General features: G+C 42.9%; 1 protein-coding gene across 8 annotated transcripts in view; it reads left to right on the top strand.

The window, feature by feature from the left end:
• Window positions 1-13,616, top strand: part of DCP1B (decapping mRNA 1B) — a 65,376-nt gene that overhangs the window by 18,016 nt on the left and 33,744 nt on the right. For all 8 annotated transcript variants that reach the window (XM_053255020.1, XM_053255021.1, XM_053255027.1 and 5 more), the window contains 2 exons: window positions 6,664-6,730; window positions 8,999-9,134. In XM_053255020.1, the coding sequence (XP_053110995.1) occupies window positions 6,664-6,730; window positions 8,999-9,134 (203 nt within the window). The remainder of the gene's footprint in view (window positions 1-6,663; window positions 6,731-8,998; window positions 9,135-13,616) is intronic.

Here is a 13,616-nt window from a genome sequence, read left to right as displayed (position 1 = left end):
AGAGTATTTCACTTTGGCTAGTTTTACACAGGCCAAATAAACCATTAGTCAGGGAGCCACGCTTTGGTTTGATGGGAGCTTCCACTGGCCCCTAAGCCTTACAGTGAAAATCACTGGTATAGATTCTCTGTGCATTCAGCATTCTCCATGTGATTTGGAGCCCTGCTTTTCTAGGGCTCCTGGTCCCACAGAGACTCTTCCATAGACTCCTGAGCTGTATGCATGGAGTTCTACCAGTATGCATGCATTACAATGGCCATATGTAAGTTTAAGGCAGAGCCTGCTGCCATGATGTTCCTCCCTGCCCCCTACAAACTATACCAAAATGAATGTCTGAAGACAGCTATTATTATTCCCATGTGGGCGGAGAGCTGAGGCTGGGAGATGAGTTTGTGGCGGTAATGACATTTGAATGAAGAGCTTCCTGGTTCACAGTTCTGTCTGTTAACCACAATGCTACACTATGTTCACTAGCACTTATTTACAATTTGTCATTGAGCCAAGAGAGGAGAGATATAATAACTGAGAATAGTAGAAGAGTCACCTTGTGAGAGGATTCCCTGGAGATCTGTTTACATAACAGGTTGACAACCCACCTTGTTGTCAAGGACACCCACCCACCAAAAAACAACCCTAAGGAATAGTTTCTAGCCTAATGTTTTGTACTCACAGATCCCGCTTTTAAAAAAGGGATCATTTGAGTGCCCATGTATGGAAATGTTACATGGGGATTACTCATCAAAATAACCTTTTTGGAGATGAATTCACAAAAAGGAACCCAATTATAATATAGAATCCTCATCATACATCCATACAAGAAATATTGCAGCCCAAGAGTACTATTTCCACATGCAAGTGCTCATGCATTCCCTTTAAAAAGTCAGTCTATGAGTGCAAAATGTTAAGTTGGAAATGGCCCTAAAATGAAATAGGCTGTATTGAAGGACTATGTAGTACAAGGGAGAAAAATAAAAATGATGAGTGTGTTTAGCAAATCAGAATTAATTGCTCTTGGCTGCAATCTTAAAACTGCTCACATCACTTCAGAGGGAATAATTGACATTAAGCATTATGAGTATTTCTGTCCTTGACCTTATCTAGTGAACTGCTTTTATAGTTGAGGCCTATTGTCCACTATGGAAAGGAAATTACTGGCACAGATTTTTCTGCAGCTGACCACATGAAAGGCCCAGCTGCTCGTGCCATATTCGAATGCTGGATCTTTCAGATGTACCGTCAGATCTTACTCATCCGTCTTGTTCCAAGGGAGACTAGATTCTCTACCATCTCTAAGGAATTGTGTCTTCCCCTGCTGCAGTTTCATTTCTCAAGCTGTGTTTGTGTTTATCAGCAAGTATGTCTCTCTTCTTTGAAAAACCTGTTAGTTTTTTCATAGCAGATGAAATAAGGAACTATTCACTGGTGCACAGTAGGAAACAAATTCTTTGTTGCTTGTGGAATAAAACTGTTTAAGGAACATTTCATCATGGTGAAGCCCAAATAAAATGTTGTGATATAAAGATGCAAAACTAAAATCATTTCTTAAGTTTAGACAACAATGGTATGGAAAAGCACTGTCCTTCAACTTAAGACCATTTCAGCAATTTTAAAGTAGGTGATTGCTGTGCTTGTCCCAGATAATAAGACCTCAGTTTTGAGAACATATTTAAACGAGCTTTGGGTAATAAATCTTGCTGTAACCATATCGCCCAATTTCTCCTGTTTTAGAATTATATTTTTAATGATCAGGAGATTAGATCTTTGCCTTCTGGAAATGTTGTTCAAGCAGAGGAAGTGGATAATGACAAAACAGGTTTAACCAGTAAAAATCATCAATAAAATAATATGTATTGGTGAGTAATGAAGAGAGAATTAGGAGCCTTCAGCAGGTAGCCCATCTAGCCAAGTACTGATAAGAATTGGCAATGGGTCAAGTATGAGGAGATGGTACAGTTTACCTTAGTACTTCATTTCCTGTTTTCATGCATGAAAAGCCCATGACTAGTAAAGTCCACCACAGTTAAAAATGGCACATACTTTCCTGTCATTGGTCTAAACGGAAGTCTCACACTGTAGAAACTTAGCCTTCTTCTTGACTGTTGTATTGCTTTGTCACCCTCCCCTTCCCACCAGAGTTCTCTCTCATTTTTTTTCATCTGTGTTCGGAATTAGTTTTGTTCTGGGTGGCAGTATCAAGGCAGTGTGTGTGCACATGCATTCAGAATGGGGCCTTCCCGATTCAGCATGAGCAGGATCTAAAATTAACTGAGCGGACATCAAGAAATGTGTGAGCATGTGCATGGGGGCACGCCTTAGAGGGAACATTGCTCCCCACCCTCTTCATCTTTTTAAAATAGATTTTTAATAACTATATTTTGAAATTTCAAGAATGTGTATGTATTTTGTAAAGCCACTTGGGAATCTTGGGATTGGGCCAGTTTATGATCCCATATCTAGGTATATCATCTCCCCACATTTTGTCACATTAATCAAAACATATATGGATGCAGTTGTACAAATTCTGATTTTCGTTCTTTCTTTTTTTAGTAAAAAGGAGAAGCATTATTACCTTTTCAGCTGTAACTAGAGATAGGGTTTCATATATGCACAACGTATGATTTGCTACTAAACTACAGTATCTTTGATAATTAGGTTGAATGCGGACCATCAGATGTAGTTTTCCCCAGGGTTTTAGTGCCTAGCTACATCTGACATTCTGTGAATTCGTCCCTGCCATTTATGGATCAGGAAAGAGGTCTGGGGCCAGTTGCTTCCCTTTCAGGGCAGGCAAACCTCATTATTTGCAGAACCGCTATTCATGGTTCTGTGTATCCGCAGTCAGAGAATATACGCCCGACCTCCGTATTCGCGGGTACAAAAGGGTTAAAGCCCGCATATCTGCAGTTCCAAGATGGTCGGAAATGACCTCTGAGGTAGTTTCTGGCTGCTGTTTGCTTAAAGGTGCCATTTTGTGATTCTTCTGGTTTAGAGAGAGAAATGTCCATGGAAAATTGGCTGAATTAGCAGTTGTTGGGGGGCATTGCTGGGCAGATGGACCCATGGAGCATGGTATGGCACTTTAGTTCTGCTGTTTTTTGCCTTTTTCTGACTTGTCCTGCCCTCCACGAACCCTGCTAACTTGGCAAAGAGGCACCTTTTAACGTGGTGATTCTCTTTATTTAGCAGGGGGAGAGTAACTGGCCCTATCCACCCCCAGCACAGCATCCCTCCAGTGACTGTTGCTGGTGTCTGTCTGATGTTTCTTTTTAGATTGTGAGCCTTTTGGGGACAGGGATCCATCTTATTTATTTATTTATTATTTCTCTGTGTAAACCGCCCTGAGCCATTTTTGGAAGGGCGGTATAGAAATTGAATAAATAATGATAATATTAACAATACTATTAATATTAATAATAAATAAATAAACCTCCCATTCACTCAATGACTCATTATCCACAGAAACTGGCAGGAACTGAACCCCTGCAAATAATGAGGTCCACCTGTAATTCAAGCCAGGAATAAGCAAGTGATAAAGAGGTCCATATGCAAGAAAAATCCACATTTCACACAGTGGAATATCAGCATTAATGATCTGCTGAGGCTTCTGTACAATGTGAAAGGCAGTCCTGGTGGTGTTGAACAACAGGTAGCTGCAGAACGACTTAAAACAGCTTCCAGGCGATTATGCTGCTCTATTTCCACTAGAAACACTGTTGCACAACACCGTAAGGGCTATCTTTCACATTGTGCAGCAGCCTGGTGGGTCCCTAACACTGATGTTCCGCTGCATGGAATGTTGGCCATTGTCCACTCTTTGACCTTCTGCTTTGTGAGTTTGTTTATAAAATTATTTGAGCAACAAAAGAAAGATTTTTCTGTACTAACCCTTGAAAATGTAGTCTCTAATTTTGTGGGGGAAAGGGAAAATATTCTATGTTACATAAAGAACGCCTAAGCAGGATTTTTTTTGTTCTTTTTAAAATACATTGGAGGGATATATTCAAAACAGATTGTGAGATTTTGACTGTAATTGACAGTACAGTTTATTCTTCACTGATTTTGGAGTGGTCTTGTTGATTTAATAGGATAGCACTAAAATAAATTGGTTGTGGGAGGCGGTCTTAACTTGATTGCATGGGTGTGCAACTTCTTCAGCTTTCTAAAGCTACATTGGCAAAATATCTTTTTCTGTTTGCCCATCTGTTTGTCTGTCACTTGTCTAACACATGCATATACTCAAAGCAACTTGCAACAGTGAAATCAATCAAATAAAAACTAGTACAAAAATTACCAAAAAATCAATATAGAAGAAAACAAGAAAGAGAGAGAAATGATTATTGGAAAGTGGATGGCTACAATTGTTACAACAAAGTGCTTGAGATGGCAAGGAGTGTGGGGAGGATTTGTGGGGAGCTACACCTAATGGTGCAGCGGGGAAATGACTTGACTAGCAAGCTAGAGGTTGCTGGTTCGAATCCCCGCTGGTATGTTTCCCAGACTATGGGAAACACCTATATCAGGCAGCAGCAATATAGGAAGATGCTGAAAGGCATCATCTCATACTGCTCGGGAGGAGGTAATGGTAAACCCCTCCTGTATTCTACCAAAGACAACCACAGGGTTCTGTGGTCACCAGGAGCCGACACCGACCCGGCGACACACTTTACCTTTATCTCTAGAGAGCCCTTCCTTCCTGCTCCAGTAAAAAGATTTGTCAGGAAGGCCAGAGTTGTTCCTTGCGTGTTCATGCAGCAAGGTGCTGCCATCCAGCAGGCAAAAGCTGAGTCCAAGGTGAACTCGGCGAAGCTTACATTCTGGCAAACACAAGATGGCTCCCTAATTCAAAGTAATTTCTATTGGTATCAATGGGACGATGTGTTTAAACTCTGCATGTTTAAAACCCAAATGTTTATTGAGGAATACACCTATAACAAGTGTAAGTTTAAGAGTGTGTGTGTGTGTGTGTGTGTGTGACTATTTTCTCAATTCTGTGTTCTCTCTCTCTCTCTCTCTCTCTTTCTCTCTCTCTCTCAGATAGAGAGCCTAAAGTGACTCATTATCGCTTTTAATAGATTTTCTTTTAAATATTTCTGAGGTGGGGTTTGTTGGCTTCTGTTATATACACAGTGCTTCAAGGTTTAATTTCCTTTTTCTTTATAAAATGTGGACATATTTGCACAATCTAAACTAACACTACCTCCTGAATTATTTATACAGGAGTCCTGGAACCATTACAACCTATTGTGTTAAATGCTTTATTTAGACAAGTAATACAAAATCTGGGAGGTTATTAGAAAATATTCTACAAAAATGGGTAATGAGCTTTAAACATTGCTGCTGTTTGTAGTTAGTGAGGATTTCTCTCTCATCAAATATTCAGAGCTATTCTCTGAGAGTTTATCAGTTTTCAGTTATACCAAAGTCTCCAGCTTCCGGTAGTGGTCTAGGATATTCACCATTGACATACATAGCTAGATTAGTACAATGTTTTGTCTAATTTGCTCTCTTTATCATCCCCCCTCCATTCTATAGAAATAATATCCAGGTATCGTGGAAAACACTACATTGCCAGAAAGTCTCCCCAACCCCAGCCCCCTTCCATGCAGGAGGCTGTCCTTTCGTACAAGGAACAACCTTTCCAGCAGCCAAAGATCTGAATTGTGCAGTTTCCAACTGTTAAAATGCAGAGTCCTTGTGGATGGGGCCATGGGATTAAACTAGGAAGGAACAGAGCCTGGGCAGGGTATTATTGGCCAGGATGGAACCAGAATGGTATCTGGAAGGTAAGGGGAGGGGTTAGGGCCCAGATATGTAGCCAGAGCAGAACCTGTTTGATTATGAGTGGAGCCTGCCTGACCGAGGGTGGTTTCATGTGACTGCCGGTGAGTCTTGAAGTGGGGAACATGTTAGTAAATATTGACAAATAAGAGCACATATTATCAGCAGGCAAGGCATCCGGTTCCCGCGCTGTCCACCCAACTTACAGAAATCTGATGGAGGTTGGAAGAACGTTGGGAACCAGACTGGGGTGGGGTTGGATGTCACATCCACCAAGAGCACATGCTCTTGGTTGTCAACCGTTTATCAGCATGTTCCCCTCTTACAGACTCACTGGTGGTCACCTGAAGCCTCCCTGAGTCTGGTGTTCATTGGCTTCTCAGACCACAATACCGGTTACCTGCAAACTTAGTTTGTAGGCCCGTGCAAAGATTCGGCTTTGAAGCATGAAAGTCAAATCATGTGCACATCACCCCTGGCCCTGTGCAAAGGTGGCCATGCCCATTACTTACCTCCACTCAGAGCAGTCTTTGCACAGTACCGGAGAGGGCCCTTAAAGGGAAGTGACACGACAGAAAGCTCCTATGATACCTTGGAAGGTGTGTGGGGAGAGCTGAGAAGCGTAGTCCTTCCCTGTTCCCCATAGAGTGCTATAGGGAAAGCAGCTAGAACTGGCTGTTATAGCCCAATATTTGTATCACATAGCAGAAGATTGTTGGAGAAATAGAAGGGAATGCAAAGTGCAGCTGTTTAAGTCTTCCAAAAATGTCTTTAAGAGCTTGAGAAAACCTTTTGCAAATAATCTTTGACTGTCCTCACCAAAAAGAGTTGCTGGCAGGCATTGTGCTGCATTGTTCATGGTTTGTGTTTGATGTGCATTTACAGTGTCCATTTATGGAATTTGGTTTTATGATAAGGAAGAATGCCAAAGAATTGCAGAGCTCATGAAAAAGTAAGTGTTGATCGGCAAAGAAGGCCTTTGGGGATTTTATTTTTGCATGTTATGTGACTGCTATTGTAGTCAGCCTTTTAATATAGCCTCTCTTTATATTGAAATTGCTAACATAGATGGACTCAATAATATCAAAGCAGAAAGTTAATTAAAGCTTTTAATTCTGTTGAATATAATTTGGAATGTCTCAGTCAAAGTTTTCTTCATTGGGGGAAGAGGGCTTTCACTTTTTGTTGTGTGTGTGTGTGTGTGAGTGAGTGAAATAAATAAAATGATTCTGGGAGAGGGAAATTCCAGGTAAATGGTCCCCCCCTCCAATTTGTCTGCATTAACTTTGATCTTCATTGTCCTGGTAAATGCAAAAATGTGCATGTTTATTTCCAAACCCTTTAAATAGGGCTGTTTTTCATTTAAACCTGGCCTTCAAGATTGTTTGCTGAAACAGTTTGTATTATAAATGCTCAAACACAGATTGATCATAAGTCTTTCCAAATATGATGATGAGACTAAGAGTAGTAGGGAAAGATTCCATCTTAGGGCGGGATGGTCTGGTTGAAAATCCAGGCTTTAATTTGAGGTGGAAATATTTGCCAGAGAAAAGGAGCTCAATCGTAATGGGCAGAATCCTCCTGAATGGGCAAGAGATTAAGAGAAAGGAGTTTTCAGCAATAATAATTGTATCTCAGTTGACTGGCTTAAGGTTTTTTGATACACAGGAAAGGGAAGAGGTGCTATGATGACAGCTATGTGGGAGAATGAAAGCTGAGCTGCTTGCCTAGCCAGGCCACTATGGACATTCTGGTGGCTTTCTTTCCATTATAGTTTTCTGCCTCCTTTGTATTTGGTATCAGGTTCTTACATTTCGTCAGATGGAGAGTGTTTAGTTGATTTTTTTTTAAGGGTTTCTAGATAGGAGAGCCTGGGAAAGCCTAGGAGTGCATTTGGTACTCAATTGAGATGTACTCAATTGATCATCTTTATTCCAATCTAGCAAACTGCCAGACGCTCAAAGCAAGGACTCAGGTGTTGTTGGACTATAACTTCCATCATCTCCTTTGGCCATCATTGCTGGGGGATGCCTGCATAACAGAATGTGGCCCTTTTGAGCCACTCATGAGCAAGCTCTCTCCAAGGAGGCTCATGCCTCATGCACACCTCCTCTGGCTGCAGGAATACTTAGATCCCCAGTTGGCTCCACACCACTACTAGAGCAATTCTCCAGGCTCCCTCCCGGTCTGGTATTTGGCCCTTCCATTTCCTGCCACCATGTTCCTTTGGCTAGAATGGCTGTGCAGACCAAAACCTGGAATGGGAGCCCAACAAAGCTCTAGCCTATGAAAGCTTATGTCAGAATAAATGTGTTAGTCTTTAAGGTCACAGGGGTCTTTGTTGTCTGTATCCAATGCATGCCATTTTTAATGGGATGAATGTGGTTGAAGATGATACCCACACTCTTTATTTATTCCAGCACTTCCACTTTGACCAATATACAGCAGCCTGAGGAAGTTGTGGAGGCCTGTCTTATGTTGACTACTCTTGTGTGACAGTCCTGTTTTATTCTAGTGAACAATGCTGCACTGGATAGCGTAGGAATCAGAAATAGTTTACACATGATTTTAGAAGAAACAAGCTGTCAGCTCCAAGAACCCCATGCTCTTGACAGATCATTTGTTGTTAACCAGCATACCCTGCAGTTGTTGGTTATTAAACTTCTCTCAGACTGCTAATTTACTTCAGTAAAAGACTAGTTTGCAGAGGATTCATGCAATTGTAAACCATGTTTAATGGATTATAATAGCAGTGTTCATCTAGTTAAAACTGCACTGTAGTTCAGCCAAGTGACTATGTGTTAAAATTCTCAGCAGTTTGCTGTAATTATAAAACAGCTGGGGTAGGAAATTGGTCATTTACTAGCAGTTAAAGACTTATTTGTGTGTATTCGCCACCCTTCCATCACCAGCGATCATAAAATGAACAACTATTTAATGTACCTCCTGGCCATATGAGCTGTGACTGAGTTGGGGATAGTCAAGTCTCTTTATGGCCCAGTGTGCACAAAATTGGAGAAATCACATTATCAACCTTAGGCAAGCCTTAGTTTTCCATTTAGGGCAGAATGGTTGGCGGAGGGAGGGCGGGGGAAAGAGGAAAAAAGGAAGAAAAGAAAAAAACAGCTGAAACTATTCCTAATGTCTCCTAAATTATTTGAAGCAATTGTGAGTGAACTCTATTTTCTAATTCATTTCTGACTTCACCCCTCATTTCCAGTTTAACTCAGCAAGAACAACTGAAAGCACAGCAGGGAGCTGGCATAGGAATTTCCCCAGTAAGCCTGAATTCTGGTGACAGCAAAGAAGTGGATATCCTGCAGATGCTTACCAAAGCCAAATATGAATATACCAAGGTGAGGGGCTTATTCTGTGAAGAACAGTACCATACTTTTTCTCTGACTGCTTGATCCAGTGATTCGGTTTTGTATACTCTTATAGTAGATTAGCTTACCACTATGCAGAATGCCAGTTTCTTGTTTTAGGTAACAAATAAATGTCAGCAACCAGTCCTCTCAGCCCACTATTTGTGATCAGTGGGGCTATTTACTGCCAGCCCCTAAATCTGTCCTCGTTTACAATATGGCCAACAGCTTTTTGAATTTGGAAGAACTCTCACTTGGATCGACTATAAAAAGCTTAGCTGTTTGCAGTTTCCCCTGCATCAGAGCATCAGAATTGTGTTGTTGAATCAGACCAAGGTCCTTCTGGTCAGGGCTGTCCCTAGCGGGGTGCGGGACTAGGGATGAATCGGCATGTGCAGAGCCTCAACATTTCAGTATAATATACAATATGAGGCTCTCCACATGAGGAGTGTGGAGAGCCTAACCGGGCTCTGCGAGGAGAGAGGGCTTAGCCTTCTCTCCCCGCAAACAAGCAGAGAGCTGTGCCTGGGCGGCCAGATCGGCTGCCCACACTACTACTGGCTTTGTCATGGAGTTGGTAGGGGTGGCGGGATATCCCAGGATGACCTGCGTGAGTGTGCAGGGCATTCTGGGGAGACCCCAGAAACTGGGAGGCTTGTTGTTACCTCCTGGTTGGGGATCTACTTGTGTGTCACCGTGATGAGGAGCCACACCGCAGTAGCATATGATCACAAACATGGGGGTAGCGGAGCACTCGCTCCACTAACCTCGTTTAAGGGAAGGGTTACTCAGTGCGGTTTGCTGCCAGGAGCTGTGCAGCTCCCATTGCAGCACACGACCACCGGAAAGTGGGCTAGGCTCCCTTAGCACGCTTTCCTGTGGTTATGAGAATAGCCGGTTATGAGAATAGATTAAAAGCAGTGTAAAGCCGCTGCACCTGTTAGGTAGCAACAGCCAGGAGATACGGAACATGTTTGTTTCCTCCAGACTTTTGCTCAAAGATGTCCGCTTGAATGGCAACATATACCATTCTGTTCCAGAGAGTCTCCCGGGCCTCAGGAGAAGGATGTGAAGGTGGGGGGGGGGGCAGGGGACTGCAAAGCTCTGTTCAGTCCACACAAAGAATATTAAAATCCGATCCAATCATCCTGAAGCAAAAAAGTATGCTTTCTTTGTTTTTAATGATGCACAAGTGTGTGATTAAATGTTACAATTTGTATTGTTCTTATTACTATAGGTGTTATTTTCCTAAAACGTTACAAATCCCATGTAACAAATTCCAACGACCTCAAAACAGTGGTACATCTGTTGGTAACCTCCAGACTTGACTTTTGTAATGTGGGGCTGCCTTTGTATGTAGTCCGGAAACTTCAGTTGGTTCAGAATGCGGCAGCCAGGCTGGTCTCTGGGTCATCTCAGAGAGACCACATCACTCCTTTGCTGATAGAGCTACACTGGATGCCTATAGGTTTCCAGGCAAAATACAAAGTGCTAATTATAACTTATAAAGTGCTAAACGGCTTAGGCCCTGGGTATTTAAGAAAACGTCTTCTTCGTTATGAGTCCCACCACCCATTGAGGTCATCTAGAGAGGTCCTTCTCCAGTTGCCACCAGCTCGGCTGGTAGCCACACGGGGACAGGCCTTCTTGGTTGCTGCCCCGAGACTGTGGAATGCGCTCCCTACTGAGATACGATCCTCCCCATCTCTGACAGTTTTAAACAACCTATTCACCCATTCTTTCTCAGCTTTTTAAATTTTTAGGTTTTAATCTATGGTTTATTTTTAAATTGTTAAATTGTTTTACACTTTTGTATATGTTTTTAACTTGTTTATGCTACTGTTAACCGCCCAAAGATGAAAGTTTGGGGCACTGTACAAATTTGGTTAATATTAATAATATTAATATTAATATTATTAATAATAATAATAATAATAATAATAATAATGTGCAAATGCAGTGTGATCTCTACACACATTTCTTTCAAAACTTGCAATGCATAAAAACAGGCTATAGAGTTATTAATGCAAAATGGATTATCATTCATTTTAACATTGAACGGATGACAGCAAAGCAAGACACAGCTTGAGAAACTAGGAATTGCCCTTTACATGGACCGTCTTTCCTTTCTCTTCTATGCCAGCCTCAGTGGATTTGAAATCCAACCATCCTCCACCTTCCAAGGAGGCTTTTTCTTCCTGTATTTCCCTTTTCCCACAGTGGACCGCAGGCTCGCAGCAGTGGTTGGTGGGGAGGCTGTGGGCAGAGAGAGCATGCGCCTCCTCCCAGCCCATTCCCCCTCCAGTAAACAAATTCTGTTATTGATAATCTGATTGATCTTAATTTATATTGCTTGTTCTTGTTGTATTTGTGCTGTTAATCAGATGTAGTGGGGCAAGGGGAGAGGGGGTAGCAGGAGACGGGATTCCCTGTCTGGATCAAAAAAGAATTTCTGGTTGGTTGGTTGTTTTTTACTTGGGAGTGTCCCCAAGGGGAAGCACAAGCAAAGCAAGGATGGCTCCTCGCTCTTCTTATTTTGCTGTATGCATGCCTTCCACCACCAGAGCTGCTTCAGGCACCTGCCTCTTCGCAGCAACATGGCCCCAGCTCCCTATCAAGCCCAGCAGGGTCCAGAAGTGCTCTGCCTGCACTCCTTGCCAAGAGCTGTTTCCTCCCTTTCATGGTGGCATTGGCTGCCGAGTGAGCATGCTGCACAGACCACCTCCACCGGCCAGCCTGCCTGGCTTCCTCCTCCACCACCACCAGCCTCTGTGATCAGCCAGCCATTCTCAGCCCCAGCCCCCTAGCAAGCCCAGCAGCGAGGCAAGTGCTGTGCCTGCGCCCCTTGCCATGTGCCACTTCCACCTCAACATCCCGAGTCTCTCTCTCCCCTGGGCCTCTGAGGGCAGCAGCATTGGTAACACACAGCCGAGTCATCTAAGTGACTCCTCTGCTCTCCTTTTAAACCACCACAGTCAGCAAGCTAGCCGGACTCCGTCCTAATTCCCTTTCCTTTTTTCCTGGCCTTGGGGCTTGATGAAGGAGACAGTGAAGGAGAGAGCGGGAGGCGAAGCTTAGGAAGCACCTTCTTGCCGTAAGTTCCCTTTTCCAAATGCCACAGGAGCCACTGCCTTTCTCCACTCTGTGACAGCCGAAGTGGGGGGGGGGCCTGGGGAGAGAGTGGCAGCCGCTCTCTCCAGCTGCTGCTCCAATGGTGGGGGCTGAGCCTGGCACTGCAGGTTGAGGAGAGAGAGAGCCGGGCTGGGGGCGATCGCCCTGCTCGCCCCGCCCAAAGGACAGCCCTGCTTCTGACCAAGTATTCTGTTTCCGACAGTGGCCAGGCACATGGACATGATGGTGATTTCAATCCCCATTGTTTCCCCCCAGCCTTTGTGAGATTACATTGTCCTTGAACATGGATGTTGATTCAGCTATTAGGTTTAAGTAACATGCATCTCAGGATTATAGCTAAGGTTGCCAGTTTTGAAAATGTCTTTGCTCCCATGTATTTAATGACAGTTTGAAAGATCTTTTTGTACTTTCAGGATTTATGAATCCATGAAGTGCTTGTAACCTAAAACATTGGGTATGAAATACTCCTGTTATAGAGTTTATTATGCTTTATTAATAGGACTAGTAGGACTGCTAATTAATTAATTAATGTTAGCAAACTAATCACATATCCTTTTTAATTGTTAAATGCAAGTCATTTTGCATATTACCGAAGCCTCAAATAGGACAGCTTCTGTAGTGGTTAGAGTGCTAAACTAAAACTCGGGAGATCCAGGTTCGGACCCCTACTCAGCCATGAAGCTCACTGGTTGGCTTTGGGCCTAAACTACCATACAGGGTTCTTGTACGAGTTTTTTTTTTTAAATGGGGGGGCACATACGTTGCCCTGCGTTCCTTCAAAGAAAGGCATGATAAAAATGAAATAAATGAATACATATAGTGACTGACATGACAGGCATCCCTCCATGAACATGAGGGACCCGCCCGGTTTCAGTAATTCAATAGCCGCCCCGTTGTTACACCGTCAGGACTGTCTTTAAAGATGTTCTGCAACTCTGGCGGGTCTTTACCATCAACAGAAGGCTGCCTGCCATGTCAGCCACTTTACAGTTTAACTACTTCCACATGTTCGCAGAAAAGGACATAAAATGAACTATTTCCTTCTGTCCCCTGCTAACAGAGCAAAGAGGCACCTTTTAAAAGTGGTGATTCTCTTTATTTAGCTGGGGGAGAGCAACTGGCCCTATCCATCCCCAGCACAGCATACCTCCAGTGGCTGTTGCTGGTCTCTATCTTATATTTCTTTTTTAACTTGTGAGCCCTTTGGGGACAGGGAACCATTTTATTTCTTTCTATCTATCTGTCTATCTACCTATGTAAACTGCTTGGGGAACTTTTGTTGAAAAGAAAGCAGTATATAAATATTTGTTGTATCCATGTTCCTTTTGCATTTTGACATCA

Source organism: Hemicordylus capensis, chromosome 5, assembly GCF_027244095.1.
Source record: "Hemicordylus capensis ecotype Gifberg chromosome 5, rHemCap1.1.pri, whole genome shotgun sequence".
Classification (NCBI taxonomy): Eukaryota; Metazoa; Chordata; class Lepidosauria; order Squamata; family Cordylidae; genus Hemicordylus; species Hemicordylus capensis.
The sequence above is the reverse complement of the archived record's forward strand: the minus strand, read 5'-3'. Positions and strand labels throughout refer to the sequence as shown.